Genomic DNA, 22,083 nt, shown 5'->3' on the forward strand with positions numbered 1-22,083 from the left:
CCTCCAGGAACGGAGTTTGACACCCCTGTTTTAGATGCTTCCCTGCTCCAACACACCTGACTCAAATGATCAGCTCATCATCAGGCTTCTGCAGAGGCTTGATGACGAGCTGATCATTTGAATCAGGTGTGTTGGAGCAGGGAAGCATCTAAAACATGCAGGACACTGGGTCCTGAGGAACAGGGTTGAGAACCACTGACTTAAAGCACATCTTAGTTGTTTCAAATCCATTGTGGTGTACTGAGCAGCAATCCTGAAAATTGTGTATCCAAACATTTATGGACCTAACAGTATATATATTTTTCAATCAAATATGATTCAAAAGCAAATATGTCAAAGCAACCCAACATTTAGCAGTTCAAATGATTTTCACTGAAGTGTGCAAATATCCAAGATAACCTGGCTGGATAGCTTGAAACACAATCCTGTTACCCAAGTAATGGAATTACAATTCTGTATCTTGTGACTTATTAATTTTTCAGGAAACTTAATTTTTGAACACTTCCTGATTTTTTCATTACCATCAGTGTTGTCAAAGTGATCAGATGATGACTTTGTTAATTTTCAAAGAAATATACCTAACCCATTTTTAAAATAATTGTGCTTATGTTTTAAAGTATCACTTGCATGACATGCAATGGTGTCTTTATGGACTAATATCAAGATCACACTCAGCAGTTTAACAAATCAGTTTAATGTACGTAAGACAACCCTGGTTTAACATAAGAAATTTACAAGTAAAAAAATAAAAAAAACAACAAAAATCTTCTTTGCATGTTCAGGAACCATTAACTTGGGACTCTTCATCCATCTCTTCATCATCCTCCACTTGATCCTCTTCATTCATTTCTTCTCCAGAACTGCCTCCAACATGTGCCTCCATTGGTACAGTTTCACCCTCTTCCTCTTCTTCCTCCACCATCGCAGCCATACCTGGTATTACAAATTAACATATGCAACTCTCCATCCGTACAGGTCTCAAAACGTAAGGTTGCAAAAGAAAACATAATTCAAAAAAGGCCATGGAATTTTCCTAAATGAATTTGAACTGCAATTTTTAGCATGCAGTCATTAATAAATGTATTAGACCACCTGTCATAATGAAAAAATGCAAGTATTTCAGAAGTCTATCAAAAACTTGTTTCAGACTGAAAAATTTAATGTTATTTATTAGGTAAATGACAAACTGGTAGAACTAAATAGTCCTTAACCCTCCTTTGGCCCTGATAGCAGCTGGCATTCTTGCTGTCATTGTTTTTATAGATTTAAAGTCTCTTTTGTTATTGAGTTCCAAATCATTTCTAGCTGTTCCCAGAGACTTGCTTTGGATTAAACTTTTTTGCCATCTATTTTTGAATTTAATAAATCCCAGATCTGTTCAATCGGATTCAAGTCTGGACTTTGACTTAGCCAGTTCATCAGTTCCAGTACTCCAGATTCCTGTTTCTTGGTCCAGTAGCCTCTGCACAGCTTTGAAGTATGCTTGGGGTCATGGTCTTCTTGGTTTATGAACCCACAACCAATCAGGTTCAATCCAGAAAGGATTCCATGATGTGAGTCATTTCAGAATTGGAGGACATTTCACGTTCCACCCATTAAATTTAAAATAATCCACGTACAAAATACTAAAACATGCAGCCGTTGTGAAAAATTTTGAAGCTCAATTGTCCTCCAGTCCTGGAATGACCCAAGCACCAAGACATTGTGGTAGACCTTCTTGTTCATGATATCCATTTGAACTAATTTGCTCATGTCGTTTCCACAAATGGAACCCCATACCATAATGGAATTTCCACCGTGTTTCACTGTGGATGCAAGTTCAAACTTGGACTTGTCCACCCAGAGTACCTTCTTCCAGTCATCTACAGTCCAGTGTTTGTGCTACCTGGCAAACTTTAGATGTTTATGGATGCTTGCAGGCCTCAATAATGACTTCCTAGCAGCTGTTCTTCCCTTTACGTCTTGTTCCTTCCAGTCGTCTGCTTTTGGTCATTCTGGAGACATTCTCAGATTTTGATCTGCAAGCATTAATCGCTGCCTGACAATAGCACTGTCCTGTCTCTAGTACTTCAAATCAAAAGTATCAGTCTCTGCAATTCAGTCCAAGGCACACTTGACCACACTGTCAGAACACTTTTACCCTATTTGTCTCAAAGACCATCCAGCATCACATGAAGAGAATTTTTATACCCAAACTGACCAGAATGAAATTCACTGAGAAGTCAGAATAGAACCACTACAAATATTTTTTTTTTCTGTTCAGGAGTGCAAGTAAACAATTGTAATTTGACATCTCAATCAAAACAAAATAATGTGTTACAGTGAACCCTCGCTATAACGCGGTTCACCTTTCACGGCTTCGCTGTTTCACGGATTTTTTTAGTGCAGTTTTTTTATGCTTTTTTTGAACAGTTCATTGTGTTCTGCATCCTGATTGGCTAAGGGACTGACCAACGTGAACAGTCTCCGCGCCTCGTCTCCTCTGCCATACAGGCCAGCGCTGCCTGCTGTGGAGCACTGGATCATTTCTCTCCTTGGTCTCCATGTAGTGAGACACCCTGAAAGATGGAGCCGACGGAGCAGCCTAATATTTTTCCCCAGCCGTCTCTGGCCACCGCAGCCGCGTTTCCCAGGAGAAGAGCGCAAGCCTTCCCCACCCCCGACCCCTCCAATTGATTCAGCCGGCCCGCTCTCTGAGGCAAGAGTACCGCTGCGGCGTCCACCTGGCTGCAGCTGCAGCGCTCCCCCAAGTGCAGTATTGTATAATATCTGTAAAAAATAAAGCTGACTACTTCACGGATTTCGCCTATCGCGAGTTCTTTTTGGAACATAACCCCCGCGATAAACAAGGGTTCACTGTATACAATTTTTTGCCGCTTTTTTGTAAAACAATAAATTTGAAAATTCATGGGTAACAGCAATAGCTATATTGTGGCATTGAAGACATTTTGATTAAATTGTTTGCACATACTAGGGGATTAACCATTACAAAAACATAAAAAATAAAAATGTTTTAGTAATCAGAAATACTGTTAATTTCAGGCAGCAAACAACTTTTTCTGGATGGTGGTCTAATACATCTGTTAAGCACCGTACATAAGCACTGACAGCAACAGAGTGGCTCCTTGGTGTTTTATAGTTTGTGGACAAAGCAAATACAATAACATTTCAGCACAGAAAAAAAATCTAACAGGTCCTGCATTTGAGTTGTGGAGAAATATTTGGTTAGCACTGACCTTGTCTGAGATCTCGGCCTGGGATCTGACCAGCCTGCAGCATCCCTTTCAATCGCTCCACCTCTGCCAATGATGAGGCATTAGCAATGGCATTCTGAAACACAAACACACGTGTCAACCTCAGCTAAATACACTGATAAATTCTGTTTTCAGCAAGCCCTGTACATTCTGCAAGTCCACTACATAAGATGAGATAGCTGATTAAGGTCATTCATCAATGTTGATTTTATATCACTGTGGTTATATTATCATTATTTGATAACTCTGACAAGATTAAGCTAGTTGTCATCTAGCTTCATCATCATTGCATGACTGTAGCACTTTTGTCTTTAAATGCATGTTCTTTGATAGCACACCTTCAGGTCAGTGACTAATACAGAAAGATCAAATAAAGGTGAAACTGAAATATATAGTCACCTGGCCTGCTCATAATGCAAACGCATTAGCTGGTATTCTGCCAGCATGGCCACACGCTTGCTTCGTTTTTAATAGATCTACCAATCTGTGTACAGCCACAATTGTTAGCCTCTCTGCTTCAGGCACCATTATTTAAAGTACACAAAGATTCAACATGGTGACACAGACAAAACTCCACTGACTATGGTTCAATTTTAGCTGAGGACATTTTTGTTGTGCATCTGATCATCACCCTTGCACCTGCTCACTCTTCATGTTTTACTATCAACTGTCAAAGCCACAACAACAACAGAACCTTGATGGCATCCACATCGGCCTGAGAGGGCCCCGTCCTCTTCTTCTCAGGCTGCGCTGCCACTCCAGGAGTGAAACTGAAAGGAACACAATTCATTTAGACAATATATACAAACATGGGCTTCTCTGACCCATCAGTGTAGTCAGTCTCATGTGTAGTATCTGTTCCTTAGTCAAATATACTGAGAGATTGTCCAAAGACAGCAGTCCTCAGGAACACCACGGTGAACTCTTCTGGCTTCAGGTTTAAACTGTTAAGGCCAATTTAGGCATTAATGTATCACACCAATGAAGTGCGTCTTTTGTGCAGAGCCCACATGTTTACATGGTTTTCCTTGCATTGAGAGATAATATTGTTTAAAATGTTTAAAAGAGCGTTTCATCTTTATGCCTTTTGGAGAAATTCTTCTACTTGCCTAACTATTCGCAGTAACAGAAATATGACCATGCTACTGTACACAGATGCCCGGTGTACAGTACGGCTGGTAACGGTGTCTATTCTCTGCAGTGTAACCCACTTCATGAGCCAGGATCCAGTGATTCTGAGAGGCTGCTGTCTAACTTGGACTTTCATCTTACGTTTTCGTTCGCCTGGCAATATCCTTTGCAAGTTGAGCACCTCGTTTGCCCTTGAACATTTTCTCTGCCTCCTGGCGTTCCTATGACAATATCACACAGTTATAGTGAAAACTCTTGTTAAATACAGTGAGAGCTTTCATCCAAGGGGAACAAGACCAGGCAGAAAATGAACAAGTCACCAGAAATCCTCTGGAATTTTAACAGGACATTATCTGTAGGACAGAAGAGTTGTTGTTTTGTCAATAACCACTGCAATGTAAAGGTTAACCGCTACTGTAATGTACAAAATGCTGTTTCAGCTTCCATCTTAAATTTATATCACGTGACTCATCTCATGCCAAGCATTGAGACTTCTGTACAAGGTCACTCAAGATAGTATCATACAATACTTACAATATGATTGAAACCTTTACTTTGTCACAACTTACCTTGAGCTTCACCTTCTGAAAGTCAAGCACACGGATTTGTGGGATTTTGTTGATGACGTACAGCCTGTAATGCTTCTTGTTTGTCACTGGATTCCTTAACAAACTGAAATATTAACAATTGTTACAACAAACATGTGATCATAACTAAATGGTCCACAAGACAGTTTCCCCATTCAGTTCATCTTTGAGTATTATTGATTGATACCTCAGGAGGGTCAGAGTCTTCACTGTGGCCAGTGGGTCCAAGTCACCCTGCACAGGAAAAGAAGAATGATTTCAGAAAAACACACTTTTGGTAAGACAGAGGGGTGAGGTTTCTAAGGAGTGGTACCTTACCACCTTAAAGTCACATTAACACCCACTGGCAAAAAATTCAGTGACGGAAATTTCCAAGAGCAACCAAATACAATGAAATACCAGAACACGGTCCCTGTTAAACAGCATCTCCCAAAAATAAAAAGATGTGGCTCATTTAAATCCACTTGTGTTGACTGATAGAGTGTGATATTTATATGTGTGTTTGTAGTATGTGCCTATTTACAATTTCAACATGAAGCTTAATCTACATTCTGTGTCCGTCAGCAGCCAGGATGGCCAAACCTTCACCTGGAGGATCACCCAAAACACAACAGCAGTCTTCACAGTGGAAGAACTGCTGTTTTCAAGGCCAGAGAAGGTGCATCAGGTCAGGAGCAGACTTCTTTTCTTCAGCATCTACGGGGTTGTGCACTGTGGATTTTTCACCCAGTGCCGGACTGTCAAAGTGGAATTCTACATCATGTTGGTGCAGTCAATCCCAGTGTGAGGAGTGTACACAGGTTTCTTGGCCTCTGCAAAAAAAATGTCACTTCCGCCCACCCGACTCACTAGATTTGAAGTTGAAGGGCTGTTTTGACGCAGTTTAGGAGATTCAGCATCCATTATCAACTGTGCTGGACATGCTTACAAAATGGGACTTTCAAGGCGTTTTCCAAAACAAGGTAGGGGCACAGAGAGCAGTGTATTGCTGCATGTGACGACTACTTTGAAAAACATAGTCAACTTTCAATGCAGTAAGGTTTTTAATTTTCTGCAACATGTAGACCAAGAATTTCTGACTTTTTTTTAGAAGGTTCTTCAGGAAAAAAATGTTTCTGCAGTTCCTACAGTTTGCAAATGAACATCCAAAAAGCCTGATGCATTTGGAAATGGTGCTAATACATTCCAAGTAATACTTTAAGACAGGAATCCATTATGAAACATGAATAAAATCTAAACCATAACCATCTAAATGGACAATAAACAAATTAAATTCTTTGTCACAAAGACACGAGTTTCAAACATTCCATTATAGAAAATTCAAAGTTATACGAGTCATTGGAAACTCAAAATCTGAATGATTTTCACGAGGTAACGTTCTTATTGTTCTGATATATCAGTGTATGTGGCATTCAGCATTTTGATCACAAATATGAAAAATTCCGATGTTGTTCTTGCTAAGCTGTACTCACCAGCTCCTGAATGTTGTTGTTCGTGAGAACCAGTTCCGTCAGACTTGGAAGAGACTGCTCCAGATTCTCACCTATGCGACTGGAGCAACATGCCATGTGGTTAGCAACGTACTGTCACCAATTCAAGGTCAGTTCATGGTTTCCATGTGCCGCGTTATGTTGGCCAGAGCGGATACACTACAAACATGTCATCCTCCAATAGATCTGTATCAATCTCCTGCAGGTAGCTACATATTGACCCTGGATAACAGGGCTTCTGTCACTCACTTAAGGTTGTCATTTTACACTTTTAAAACGATATATCTGCTGGTTACAGATTAGGCTGTAGCATCATGTCAGTGAATATTCCTGAGGACACACACCACAGGCCTTCTGGAGAAAACTTCCACTTGTGTTTTGTGTCGGTGGACAGCATGTACAAATCAAAGCACCTCCAAAGTCCAGCAGCGTCTACTTCAATTACAACTCTTAGAAATAAATGATACGATGTAGATGACCGAGAATGTCTCTGCACAACCCTCATCGGTTTTTCTGGCACCTGCAGTCTACAAGAAAAAACTTTGGACTGCAGACCCCATCAACTTGGGTATAATTAAATGTATGTCTCGCGATCGCTTACAGCAACACAGAAAGCATGAACTGGCCTTTAAACGCCAATAAAATCAGCTTCAAATAAATCAGATTTCTTCTAAAGTTATGCAAGGGAGCAAGTTAACATCAGACACTGTCAATTATTATTTCACTTTCCCAATCATGTCTGGAGTAAGGAGCACTGAAACCAACATAAGCTATATTCCTAGAACTGTCTCTAATGCAAAATGATATTAGCTTTTTTCCAGTTTCAACACATTTTGAAGCCTATTAAAGACATTATAAAAAATATCACAGCCCTACAACTCCTATTCTGTGTCTCTCAGAGCATTCTTTTAAAAACTTGTATTTAAGTGGCCGAGACGAGCTCAGTGGATAACATCCTAAAACGGTAAATTACTTTAAGAACTGAAAATATGAATAAATGGAGTTTACATTGGAGGACAGACCAAACGGGTATTTGAAGCTGTAATTATGAAGAGAGAGGGAGAAGAAATGTTCATATATGCTCTAAGCCACAGTCAATTTATTGACATATTAAGCTCATTTAACATGTGCTTGAAATAAACTGATGACACATGATTTATAATCTTGTGTTTATTTTGGATCTGGAAAGCACTGAAATTCTCCTTGGTAAATTTGAACATGCAACATCAATATACTGTATTTCCTTCCTTTCAAGACAGTTGGAAAGTGTGGTAGCTGAAACTTACCAAATCCTGTTGTTGTTCATGAGCAATGTTTTCAGTCTTCTGAGCAAAGGGAAGCCATCCAGTTTTCTGATTTCATTATCAGAGAAATCAACTGTGTCAAACTGATCCAGAGTTGCTCCAAGATTTTCAAGTACAGGGATTTTATAACCTGGAAAATAAAAAGAAAAAAATATATGTAAATGTTGGGGTAGTGCTGGAAGGACTATCAACCTTATAGCAGCAAGAGTGTTTCATTATTTGTTAGCATACAAGAAAAATGGCATGACTGATTGTATAAAAATATTAATTACTGCTGATCTGTGTTTATGTAGTCAACTGTCTAGTTTTACTCTGTTCTAGTGCCTTTGGAGAACACCAGGTCATTGGTACAAACCCAGGTTGACAAGTACACACAGCATTCCTCAGCTTCCTCATAACTTGATCTGCATTGGCAAATATACAACTAAGAACTAAATTATTAGGAAAGTTCTTTTACAAGTATTTCCAAAATACTAACAGTTTTTAAACAGAACAATGACAACATCAATTAGCTCCATTTGCACAAAGTAACAGAATTCTGTGACCCAAACTAAAAACTACCAGGCATCATGATGATTATCCCCCTTACGTACCGACCTTTTCACAAAGTCACAGCTGATGTATTTTAGCTGAGTAGTAACATAAGATAAGATAGACTTTATTGATCTCACAAAGGAGAAATTTACTGTTACAGGGCTCTTAGGAACAAAAAACAGAGTGCAAAAAGTCACGAAGGTGCAAGTACAAGAGAATAAATATTGCACATAACTACACAGTAGTGTTATACAGTCTGATGGCAGTGGGGATGAAGGACCTGCGGTAGCGCTCCTTCTTGCACTGAGGGTGTCTGAGTCTCGTGCTAAAAGAGCTGCTCAGCTCCACCACAGTCCGGTGCAGTGGGTGGGAGCTGTTGTCCATGATGGATCACAGCTTGGTCAACATCCTCCTCTCACCCACATCCATCACAGAATCCAGTGGGCAGCCCAGGACAGAGCTGGAACAGCACACTATCATTGAAGCTGAAGCTAATTGACTCCGGTTTTCTTAAGGAAATTATTTTTGTTTAGAAATGCTGCGTCAAAAATTATTTCCCCTGTTAAGAAGCATTTAGGAAATATTTTTAAAACAACTGGAGAAACAGTTGTCTCCTCTTCTGTATGTTGGCTAACGATGCTAACTTTGTGTATCTGGCAGTGGAAATAAAAAGCCTCAGTTTCTGTTGGGTTCATTCAAACATATTCCCCTACAGAAGGCATAATAAAACTGTGCTAATGTTAGCATGCATTATTAGACCAACAGCGGGAAGTTGAGCAACTTATTAAGCTGTTTATGTCGGAAAGTACGAACATAACTCGGTTCAGCGTGAGGCCCGCGTAAAACACGAGGACGCTTTCTGACACCGGCTGGGCTAATCAGGAAGTTTGTACCGACCTCGTAAATCCAGCTCTCTGTCTCTCACGGGGTTTGTATATTGAGCAGCCTGCTCGATCAGCTCTGCAGATAATTTGACCATGTTGGGGACAATAACTCCTCACTTTTGCAGCAAAACGTCCCACTGTGTGCAATGCTAATCAGTTCTTCTGCTGTTTTTCTTCTTCTTCTTCTTCTTCTTCTTCTTCTTCTTGTTGAAGGTTCACTAGCGGTTGGCAAACAGCGACTTCACGCAGTACCGCCATCTACTGGTAGAACGTGTGCACTATCTCCTGTTTGCACCAGGATGGTACCAAACGTCGAACCAACACAAACTCTCTTTTTATTATTATTATGAAAACAGTTCAGTGGAAAGTATTTCTGAAAGCATTGAGTGGACAAATAATCTGCTGAATCTGTCCTCGTTTTAGTTCAACAATGGCTGATTTAGACATTTAATGAAAGTTTTGCTATGAGTCGACCTTCATTCCCCACGTCTCATTTGCATAAAGTAGAAATCAAACTTTTTTATGGGTCCTTCCAGAATTAGGGGACATTTTACGTCCCACCCATCAAATTTCAAATATTCCACATACAAAATATTAAAAGATGCAGTCGTGTAAACGTACTTGACCTGAGAACAAATCTAAAAAAAAAAAAAAAAAAACTAAGAGAAAATAATGTTTGAAAATATTTTTACAAACAATTCTTAAAACAGGTTAAAGGAATATTAAATTGAAAAAAAAAAATGCTGGGTGCCTACTGTACCCCACCCATCTTTCTCCTGTCCCTCTCCCACCCCCTCTACCTCTTCTGTCCCTCAACCCGCCGGCCAGCAGCAGACGGGTCCCCCCCATTTGAGCCAGGTTTTGCTCAAGGTTTCTTCTTGTTAAAAGGGAGTTTTTTCTTGGCACTGTCACCTTAAGACTTGCTCTGGGGGTTCGGGCATATGGGTTCTGTAAAGAGACCATTTGAATTGTAATTGGCAGTATAAAAATAAAATTGAATTTAATTGAAATTGATTGGGGCTGCATAGTGGTCTAGCGGTTAGCACTTTCACTTTGCAGCAAGAGGATCCCCGGTTCAAATCTCGGCCCGGGCCTGGGATCTTTCTGCATGGAGTTTGCATGTTCTCCCTGTGCATGCGTGGGTTTTCTCCAGGCACTCCGGCTTCCTCCCACAGTCCAAAAATATGCTGGGGTTAATTGAATACTCTAAATTGTCCGTAGGTGTGAATGTGAGTGTGATTGTTTGTCTGTATATGTAGCCCTGCGACAGACTGGCGACCTGCCCAGGGTGTCCCCTGCCTTCGCCCGAGTCAGCTGAGATAGGCTCCAGCACCCCCATGATCCTCGTGAGGATAAAGTGGTGTATAGAGAATACATGGATGGATGGATGAACTTGATTGGCTCAGCGATCATAGCATCAGTCTCTTCCGTCCCCTATGTATAGCATGCGCTCAGCATCTCACCTTGACCATATGTCCTTCAATTAAGAAAAAACCCATATGCAGATAAAGTAGAAATCAAACTACTTTGTGCAAATGAGCTGCAGGCAACTGCAGAGCAACGCATTGCAACACAACCAGCATGCAATGTGTTGGATTTCACATAGACAATGAATGGGATGAGAGAAATTGAAGGATCCTGTGGACATCCTGTGGACATTAACCTCAGCATGTTTTTGAACTGTGGGGAAAAGCCCGAAAACCTGGAAAAAAAAACCTACGCATGGAGAACATGCAGAATGATCTCAGGCCCAGGCCGGGATACGAACTGGAAATCTTCTAGCTGCAAGGCGACAGTGCTAACCACCAAGCAACTATGCAACCCTAACTCCGCCTGGCCCTGTGTAAAACAGTGATGGTCCACATGGCTACCAGTCTTCCAACTGGGCTCAGTTTCATCATCCATACTCATATCCACACTCACATATGATTACTGCCATTCGCTGGATTGATATCGAGTTCGATCCAGGCCAAAATGACTGGATCGAGCATCGGAGTTTTTTATTAGAACTGGTTCGATCCAATCCATCAGCCCAATCTGTCTCATATATCCTCATCTTTACGTTTCACGACATGCCGTAACACAGACGAGCTGTTGCCATGGTTGCCATGTGCCCGTGTTTTCGTCACATGAGCAGAAGCCGGCTGCAGAGCTGGTCATGTCTGCCGAAGCTGAGCGCGCGGGCTTGGCCAAGATGGCGGCTGTGTAACATGCTTTTGCCGAGCGCTGCAAAATATAATTTCAAACACGGTAAAAACAAAGTATAAACCCTTCCGAAGAACTTTTTGCTGTGTCTTCTCTTACAAGGACAGCTTACTCGCTACAATTCAAAGAAATTATGAATTCATGTGAAAAGAAAAGACCGCTGGGACAGCTCAAGCTAGACGGCTATGCTAACAACATGGTCACGGTAGGCAACCCTTTGATTGACAACTGTCACGATTATGCCTCCACACCGTTGACGCGGACCGAAGATGTGCATGACTTTCCACCTCTGCCCATTTCCCCAAGTCAGTCTCCTGCGCCGAAAAAACAAATGCACTCTGTTTCTGGGCAAGAAAATACAGATGTGGTGGCTAGCTTGTCGAAGCTAATAAATGAAAGAGCGGACCGTGTTGCCTTGCAGATAGAAGGCCTCAAGAAAACAATAGATTTTGCGTGTGAAGAAATCAAAGATGTGAAAGGAAAAGTGCGTATTTTGGAGACAAATGTGGCCAAAGGAGAAGAACGACTTGATACATGCATGAAGAAAATCAACGACCTGGAAAGTCACTCACGGAGGATGAATCTCAAAGTTTATGGTGTGAAAGAAACTGAAAAAGAAGATGTGCGGAAAATCACCATAACAGTTTGCCAAGCAGTGATGCCAGAGCTAAAAGGGCGCCTACTCGACACTATTGACGCTGTGCATCGTGTCGGTCCCAAGATACCAAACAGTGTGAGACCCAGAGGCATCATCATGAAATTCTCCCTGCGCACGGTGAAAGAAGACCTATACAAAGCAGGCAAGACCTCCAAGTACCTCCAAGACAACGGTCTTAGATTTGCACTGGATCTCACCAAAGCTGAAAAAGAACGTCGAGGAGAGCTGTACCCTACCATAAAAAAGGCGCGAGAGGACGGCAAGACGGCAAGACTGCATACTACGTTGGAGTCCGTGGATTTGTCAATGGTGTTGAAATCTTCCCACCTAAAAAATGAAAGATCGTCTGATGAAGATCTACAGGCTATCATTGATCAGTATTTGTGCCTTTGTTCTTACCACAGCCTTCAAAAGTAAAGATTAAGTTAGTATACTTACAAAAAAAGTAAATAAATAAAAAAAAGGGTTACTCAGGTTCATAGTTACAAGCACAATGAGGCTTTTTACCTATAATGTGCACAGTTTTACCGAACACTTGGACTTGATATAGCAGCACTAGGTTTATTGAGAAAGACTTTTCTTCAGACTACCTAGTTTTTTCTTGTTTTTTCCTGTTTCTTGTTCCTGTTCTAGTTTTTACGTTGTCATTATCTGTTGTTTCCCTTAATGCCAGGGGGTTAAAACAAATTTGTAAGCGAAAAGCCTTATTTTTGTTTGCCAAAAAACTCAAAACTGATTTCTGTTTTTTTCAAGAGAGTCATTCTGTAGCAGCTGACGAGAACTTCTGGAAGTCCCAATGGGGTAATGATGTCTGGTACGCACACGGTACAGAAAGATCAGCTGGGGTAACTACTTTGAAAGGTACATTTAATGGTACAATTTTACATTCAGACTGCGACTCATTAGGTCACTATATATGTCACGTGATAAATTATAATCATTCAGTTATCATTATCACCAACTTATATGGCTATAACACCAAACCTGAAAATGATAAGCTTTTAGATTCTGTAGAAACAAGACTCCTTTTCTGGCTAACCAAATATCCAAACTCGACTCTGTTAATTGGTGGGGACTTGAATGTCTCTTTAAACAATGCATTGGACAGATGGCCCCCAAATGAAAGTTCAACACTAAATGTAAGACTAAAAGCTTTTATGGAAAAATTTGATATTGTTGACATATGGAGAGAGAAATTTCCCAATGATAAATCATTTACTTGGAGTAACCGCTCAGGTTCTAGACAATCGCGCATTGATTTCTGGTTATTATCTAGTAACTTCTCCCACGATGCTGTTACGGTCAATGTCCTTGCAACACCCTTAACAGACCATAAGGCCATTTATATAAATGTACAGCTCTCTGCCCCTGAAAATAATCTTCACAGATACTCTTACTGGAAGCTGAACAGTTCCCTCTTAGAATATGACACAGTTAAATTTGAAATTAAAAAACTCATTGACTCTTTTTGGTGCAAAGCTAAAAAGGAGGGCTCTTATAGTTTAAATTGGGAGCTCTTTAAATATGAAGCAGGTAAATTTCTAAGACATTACGGAGCCAGAATTGCTAAAGCCAAAGCTGCAGAAGAGGAATCTTTAGTTGTCCAAATTACATCAATATACCAAAAACACCCTAGTGAACTCTCAGAGGAGGATAAACTACAACTCCAAAAACATCAAACTAAATTAGACGAGCTCTATCGCCATAAAGCAGAAGGTGCGTTTGTAAGGTGAAGGAAAAGATGGCTAGAGGAAGAACAGAACTCCGCATACTTCTTTCGTTTAGAAAAACATCGCTCTAAAACCAATACAATACAGCAACTCAACATAAATGGTACCGTCACAGATGATGCTAAATCTATATCACAATATTGCTATCAATTTTATAAAAATTTGTATGAATCACAATATAATGAAAATAATGCTACTCACTTTGCAGACTCTGTTAATGTAAAAACTATTGAAGATTCAGATAGGCATCACTGTGATCGATCATTTACAGAGGAAGAGGTTATTAAATCTATTGCCCTTCTTAAACACAACAAATCACCAGGCACTGATGGGCTGGTCGCAGAGTTTTATAAATGTTTTTCTGATCTGTTAGCTCCTTTTTTACTACAGGTTTTCATAGAGAGCACTAATAAGGGGTCTCTCCCTCCTACTCTCACCCAGGGCCTAATCACTTTGCTTCCCAAACCTAACAAAGAATCACTTTTTATAGATAATTGGCGACCAATATGTTTACTAAATAACGACTATAAAATTCTGGCTCTAATGCTTGCTAGAAGAATTAAAGACGTTTTAGATGTAATAATAGATGAGACACAATCTGGCTTCATGAGGAATCGGCACCTCTCTAATAATATCAGACTTGTATTAGACATCCTAGACTACTCCGAATTAATCTTAGATGAATCCTTTATCCTTTTTCTGGACTTTTACAAAGCGTTCGACTCAATTGAGCACGAATTTATGTTTTTAGCACTGAAGAAATTCGGCTTTGGAGATATATTCTGTAATGGGATTAAGGCTTTATATACAAATGCAAACTGCTCCATTAGAATGAAAAATGGTACAACCTCAAGATTTGAGCTCAAACGTGGTATCCGTCAAGGGTGCCCAATTAGTCCATATCTTTTCCTGCTTTGCACACAAATTTTAACATCTTATAGCCTTAAAAGTGAATTGAACGGAATTACAATAGCTGGTAGAGAAATTTTCATAAGCCAACTGGCAGATGATACTACAATTTTTAAAAAAAATAACAGCCAGGTGTCTGTTGCTTTAAACATCATTCAAAACTTTTCTAAGGCCTCAGGATTAACTCTAAACTTAAATAAATGCCAACTGCTACCAATTAAAGAATGCAATGAAAGTAGTATTTGTGATATACGCGTCGTAAAGGAAGTAACTTACTTAGGACTAACAATCTGTAAGGACTGCAAATATAGGCTCTCAACAAATTTTACCCCAATTATTAAAAAACACAATCTAAACTAAATCAATGGTTACAAAGAGATTTAACTGTAAGAGGAAGGATCTTGCTCTCTAAAGCAGAGGGTCTATCCAGGTTAACTTATGCGGCACTTTCACTTCATGTAGACGCCAAAACTTGTAAGGATATTGACCGTATGCTCTTTAACTTCATCTGGAAGAACCGAACTCATTACATTAGGAAAAATGTTTTAATGAATAATTATGAACAAGGAGGTCTCAATGTCTTGGACTTTACCAACCTTAACAATACATTTAAAATAAACTGGGCTAAACATTTTCTAAAAAATCCAATTTCAATATGGAACTTTATTCCTCACTATATTTTCTCTAGGTTTGGTGGCTTACATTTTATTTTAGGATGTGACTATAGTATTGACAAACTCCCTATAAAATTAGCACTATTCCACAAGCAAGTCTTTTTAGCATGGTCCCTAATTTACAAACACAACTTTTCTCCTCATTCATACATAATATGGAATAACAAGAACATTCTCTACAAAAACAAATCCTTATTCTTTAATGATTGGGTGGAGAAACAGATAATCTTGGTAAAGCAACTCTTTAATAGCAATGGGCAACTGATGTCTTACTCGGAATTTTTAACAAATTATCAACTCCCAGTTACACCTAAACAATATGCAATACTTTTTGATGCTATTCCCTCAGGCATCATTATGCTATTCAAAAACTTAAATTTGCCCACTCAGATCTCTGTCTCTTCTCCCAATGCACTAAATTCCGAAACAGGTAAAATATGCTTCTCAGGTTACAAAAATTGTAATAAAAAAATTCGTGCCTTATTCCAAAGAGAACTTGTATCTGTTCCTCATGTTGTGTTTTACTGGAATCGATTTGAAAATGACATTTTATGGAAAAAGGTTTGGACAATTCCTAACAAATACTTAATAACGAACAAGGTCAAAGAGGTTTCTTTTAAAATTATTCATAAATATTATCCTGCTAACCATTTCATGACAAAATTTAAAAGGGACATTCATGCAAACTGAACGTTTTGTGGAAATCACCCAGAGACAGTTCTTCATCTCTTCTGGACCTGCTCCGACTCCAAGGCTTTTTGGAAGAAATTCTGCTGTTTTGTAACTGGACATTTATACAAAGACTTCACTCTCAAGTGGGAAAATGTGGTTTTCTGCTTTTTTAGACAACAAGAAAAAGATGTGTTTCACATCATTAACCTTTTAATTTTGCTATCAAAATTCTTTATTCACAAATGTAAGTACAGTAGGCAGAGGCCCTCATTTACCCATTTTAACAATGATGTACTCTCTTACATTAATTTACTGAAGAACTCAAATAACAAAAAGGCTCTAAGAACAATGTACATCTGTGAAAAATACCATTTATTTATCAATGATGTAACGTAACTGTACCCCATACCCCCTGGCATGTTTACTGTTATGTTTACTTTTGTGTATACATTGTATACTTAAATGAAACTTAGAGGAAAAAAAAAAAAAAAAGCTGGTCATGTCTGCCATGTGGAATTATTATATCCGAACGGAGGAGAAAAGTAAAATAGCTGAGTGCAACGTTTGCAAAAATAAAAGTGGACCGTGGCAGCCATCGTTGCAGGAAGCACTACAGAAGAGTACAAAACTCGCTCCAACGCCAAAATATAACACAGAAAATTGTCGAGTTCATTTTGCTGGATGAGAAACCACCTTGTGTGGTGGAAAATGGGGATTGTTGTATTTTTTGACCCCCCGGAAAATTCAGACTCCCCCCTTCGCATGAAGGTGTGCGCCTTACGTTTCAGTCTGTGGCCACTTGACGGCTTTTCTGTTGTACGTTTACTGTTTTTTGTTGTTTTCTACTGTTTTTCGGGTTAAATGTGATTAAGTAGCGAACTGTGGACATGTTTTCGTGTTACATATTATTAGGTGACAGGTCTCTCCTCTTCTCATCCGCACGTCCACCCCACCAGTGTAAATGGCATCAGGGGAGATCCTACGCTGCTCTCAGCTTCACTCGCATGAGAACGTTAGGACAAGGTTTAATCGCCAGATATTGTTTATATTCCATCAGTGTTGTACACGTGTCAATAAAATAATTGTTCACTGAGAAAACTTTATATCTCCCTATTTAAAATTGGACTCCCCCAAGAATGCAAAAAGTGGCACCAATATATGTCTAGTTCTTTATACATAAGTACTATACTTAATTATACTAAACACTTTGTATATAAATCATTTATTATTGTTATTTTATTGGACCAGCTAACAATAGAAAATAAAATAAATTATTTATCCCACACCTGGGAGACTGCCCTCCTTGGCAGTCACGGCTGCTAAATTACTTTGCACACCTTCAACAAGTGTGGAGAGTGAGAGGCTCTTCAGCACAGCCTTCAACATTATTGATGAAAAAAGGAGCAGACTGACAGCTGAGAAGGCTGAAATGTTCAACTTTCTGAAGAAAAATCTGTCCTCAACATGAGGAGACAAGGCAGCTTAAGTATTTTCAGTTCAACGTCAGGCAGCTAGCATGTTTTATTGTTTTCAGTGAACATAATGTGAGTATCGGAATAGTGTTCATTCTAATATTTAGTTTCACGAGTGTTTTACATACAGTACAACATCAGCGGCTGCATGCAAAAGAAGAAAGACACTAGATTGCACTGTCACTGTTTACCCTTGTTTTTCTGTTTTTGTTCTGGTGCAGCAAATCAGTTGTATAGCCTTGATTTTCATTGTTCTGATTGTGTGTCTGTCAGGGCTCTCACCCTTACCCACCTGGCATCCCCAAACCTTCTCCCTCCTTTTTCTCATGTGGGTTAAGGCAGATAGACAGGAAGTCCGGGAGGGTGTGGTGTCACTGGCACACCAGGAGGCTGCACAGAAACCTGAGTTGGTTCCCTATCGACCCTGCGAACTCCTGGAACTCCTGCGGACGCCGATGAACCTGCCCCGTCTGCTGAACCTCACCTCGCCTCCAGTCCCTGGGCTCTCGGTAGCATCAGAAGAGTTGAAGGACTCCCTGATGCCTTCAGAGAGGCGAAACGCCTTCCCCGAATCCCAAAAGAGACTCTGCTCCTCCCTACCAGCTCTGCCCCCGGAGGGGCCTATGGCTCCGGTTCCGCCCCCGGAGGGGCTCCCGTCCCCGGATCTGGTTCCGCCACCCAGAGGGGCTCTCGGATCCCATTCCGCCCCCGGAACGGCCCCCGCCTCCAGTCCCTCAGGGGGTCGATGCCCCACCTCCAGTCCCTGAGCTTTTGATAGTCTTTAAAAGGCTTAAGGCCTCACCTGAATCCCTGAAGAGGCCCATGCGCCTCTCCCCCTGCGCTGCCCCCGGAGGATCCACCGGACCCTGCGCCGCCCCCGGAGGATCCACCGGACCCGGCTCCGCCCCTAGAGAGGTCCTGCCGCCAGCTCCCAGCCCAGTTCCCAGTCCAGCCATCGACCCGACTCCGAAGAGGCCCAGCTGTCGCCGGTCCCCAATCCGGCCACTGGCCCGGCCCCCGGAAGGAGTCCACTTCCGCCGGCCTCCTGTCCGGCCGCTGGCTCCGGCTCCGGCTCCCGGAGGGGTCCCGCCGCCGCGGGCCCCGAACCCAGTTCCCAGTCCAGCCTCGGGGCCGTCCTCCGGAGCGATCCCTCCTGTCTGTCCTGCCCCCGGGAAGGCCTCCGGAGCAGACCCTCCCCAACCTGTCCAGTCCCCAGAGTGTCCTCCAGAACGGCCCCTCCTATCTGTCCAGCCCCAGTCTGTCCAGCCCCTGGGCCGTCCCCCTGAGCGGTCCAGCCTGTCAGTCCAGCCCCCGGGCCGTCCTCCGGAGCGGCTCCTACCGCCTGTCCAGCCCCAGTCTGTCAAGCCCCGGTCTGTCCGGCTCTGGCCCATCCATCCTCAACTAGTCTGGCCTTCGGGCCGTCCCCCTAAACGGACCCTCCGGCCGGTCCACCCGCAGCCAGTCCGGCCTACGGTCCATCCTCCAGAGCGGACCCTCCGGCCTGTCCATCCTCGGCCAGTCCAGCCTTCGGGTCGTCCCCCAGAACGAGTCCTCCGGCTGGTTCAATTATCCTAGTCCTGCCCCTCATCCAGTTCCCCTTTAAATTAGCTTAGTCCTGTCCCAGTCCAGTCCAGCCAGTTATCCAGTCCAGTCTAGTCCAGCTAGTTGTCCCTGTCCAGTCCAGTCCAGCCAATTATTCAGTTCAGTCCAACTAGTTATCCAGTCCAGTCCTTAGCCCAGTCCTGTCAGTTACCCAGTCCAATCCAAGCTCTGGTTCAAGCTCTCCTCTAGTCCCTCTCGGAGTCCCCCTAGTCCTCCTGGTCCCCAAGTCCTTCTAGTTTCCTTCCAGGTTCTCCTTTCCCTTTAGACCCTCCTGTTCCCGTCCCTCCAGTCCCTCCTATTCCTCCAGCCCCTCTAGTTCCCCTGAGTCCCTCTGTGTATCCCTGTCTGCTCCTCGGTCGCCCCGTCGGTCCCCACCCTGGCTGGCTCCTTCCCCACCTGCTACCGGCCCCCAGGGATCCCCTCTCTCCATCTGCGGCACTCCGTCCCTCATTCAGATCAACAGCGACTGCTGATCCCTGGCTCCAGAACCTTCCGGCCCAAACCCCACTCCGCCTGCTGTTCCCCTGCCTCCTGGTTCCCCCACCTCAGCCATATTCCACCTGTGCGCAATAAACCATTCTCATTCCCACCAGCCTTAGTAGTGTGGTTCTCTGCCCAGGTCCTTGTTAATTTCTTGACAGTGTCTTGAGAAGCCATGTGTAACTTACTGAGTACTACCTACATTATTCTAGTGGAGATGCTATTATTTTATGTTAATTCATAAAATTATTTATTGCAGCCTTGCAATGCCATTGAGGTACTATAATGTAACTTTTCTGTTTATACACTGGGATTATTTAGTTTAATTTAAATATATGCACCAAGTTGCAGTTTTATTTCAAACATTTGAATGGTGCAGCTGGGTCTGTTGTGTTTACAAACGCTGTTAAAAGCGATGTGAACTTTAAGTTTTAATAAAGCCACAGCAGTTACACATAACTTGTTGTCACGTTTTTCTTCTTTCTTTCGGGGACCAGAACAGGTGTTGTACAATGAACGTGGTGTTTTTAGATGTCAGTATCAAGCAAATTACATCCATGTATTATTGACAAAAAGACTCATATCGGTATCGCTCGATCCTCAAGGCTGCAGTATCGGATGTGAAAAAGCGGTATCGAGCCATCCCTACTTTCATTACTCTAAATCTCAAACATCATGCAGAGCAGCATGACTACAGTCACCTTTTCTCTCATGTTGTTTAGCTGTACAGTGGATGTGTTTACGACACATTTTCCAGCAATGCCCTCAACAGGGAGAAATGAGGATGGATATGAAGTGTCTGTTCCGTCAAGTTCCAAACTTCTGACTTTCCATAAAAATTCCTGTCTGGATGGGTATGAAGCCAGGAAACTCCTGCAATTGCATGTCTAAAAGTCATACTCTTTGACATGACATTGATAGCTATGAACTGTTTTACAGTGGCTCTGTCAGAGGGTCAAGGATGGGTTCCTTAAAACACACCACCTAGCATATACATATGCTGACCTTTCTGCTCTAGAGACATCATTTAAATGTTATGCATGAATAAGGTATCTTTGAAGCCCAGTGAAGCTGTTGTAACCGAACAGTACTCGATGTTTGTTAGTTCGGCTGAACTGCACATCGCATGCATATGTATTCATAGACTGGCTCTGGAATTGCCCCCTAAATCACTAAAAGCAGATTGTGTCCTCGGAGCTCAAGAAGCTGCTGCACTATTGTGAGTCACCATGTTATAACACCACAATCCACACCACCAAGAGGGTTAATTGCCAATGTCTTCATGCCAAAGATCACAGCACCTGTCCAGAGGTCCCATGTCCTTTGACTCTACTTTGTGCTTTAATTTGCTAAATGGCACTGTGTCATTCAAATCCAAAATTTTTCAGTAAGCAACACAAAATAATGATATACATTTTGAAGTATGTTCCATTGGCTGCTGTTTCTCAAGACATAATGCTAAATAGTTTATAAGACATCATGAAAGTAGACAATAAATAGGAGTATAGTATATAAAATATAGTCTGCATGTATAGCACTCAAGACTATCGTGTTTCATTGAGCCATACAACTATTTCTTAAATATTTGATTTAAAAAAAAAACACATTTAAATTATAAAATGGAATAGCTTCCACTGATTGTCGTATGTACTGATGAAGAAAATACCAGACCTTTTGCTACAGATACTTTTTTTTGCTACAGATACTTTCCGTCACGTCACTCCATTTCCCACGGTTATCGACAATTCTTTAATCTTTTCTGTACTACTGTGTGCCAGATCCCCCTCTTACCTTTTGTTGTCACACCTGTGCTTTTTGAAGTTGTTTCCCAGACTTCTTGATTCAATTACCCTATTGTTCTGTTGTCTGACCCTCGGTCGCTGATTAGCAATCATACACAGATTAACCAAGGTAACTACTCACTTTCATAGTTACATACATCCCCCTCCCTACCCTTTGATCCATCTGCTGACATTCCTATAAAATGTATACCCTGAAAATGCTCTGGGTCGACTCACCTTTGCAGACCCATACTCTGTTTCGGTAAATCCACCGTATTACCAGAAATACCAATAAAACAGACCACTACAGCAAACTTTGAAGGACCAAGAGTGAAATATCTTCAACAGTGCACTGCATGTTACTATTATTTTTAATGTATTAAATATCTGTAATGTAAACTTGCTAAGATTTAAAAATATATATATATTCAGATTTCTTTAGAATGATCCTGATCAATGCACAGGTGCTGTTCCCTCAGCCCTGTTATCACTGTTGGTTAAAGGTGTTGATGTTGTCCAAACATACTTTAATCCAGTGTTTTCACATTTCAGGTTGACTCAGAAAATCTCAACATTGTGTAACTTTTGCGTGTGACGTATGAGTCAACCTTACCTCTACTACAGAGTACCTGAGTTTCCGTTTTTGTGGCATTTTCATTTTCTTCTGCCACAACAGACATAAAAGCCAGCATAAGACTAAAGAAACATACAAATGG

The 22,083-nt window shown here is 41.5% G+C and overlaps 1 protein-coding gene across 1 annotated transcript; it reads right to left on the minus strand.

The window, feature by feature from the left end:
• Positions 1-674: 674 nt before the first annotated feature.
• On the minus strand, positions 675-9,390 carry snrpa1 (small nuclear ribonucleoprotein polypeptide A'). The gene is made up of 9 exons (XM_022221047.2): positions 9,198-9,390; positions 7,749-7,896; positions 6,445-6,523; positions 5,160-5,206; positions 4,955-5,057; positions 4,527-4,606; positions 3,949-4,024; positions 3,237-3,330; positions 675-933 (listed from the first exon to the last, which is right to left on the minus strand). Exons 1-9 carry the CDS (start codon positions 9,277-9,279, stop codon positions 779-781), a joined length of 864 nt encoding a protein of 287 aa, XP_022076739.1. The 5' UTR covers positions 9,280-9,390; the 3' UTR covers positions 675-778.
• Between the last annotated feature and the right edge of the window lie 12,693 nt (positions 9,391-22,083).

The sequence above is a fragment of the Acanthochromis polyacanthus genome, chromosome 2 (genome assembly GCF_021347895.1).
Source record: "Acanthochromis polyacanthus isolate Apoly-LR-REF ecotype Palm Island chromosome 2, KAUST_Apoly_ChrSc, whole genome shotgun sequence".
Taxonomy (NCBI): Eukaryota; Metazoa; Chordata; class Actinopteri; family Pomacentridae; genus Acanthochromis; species Acanthochromis polyacanthus.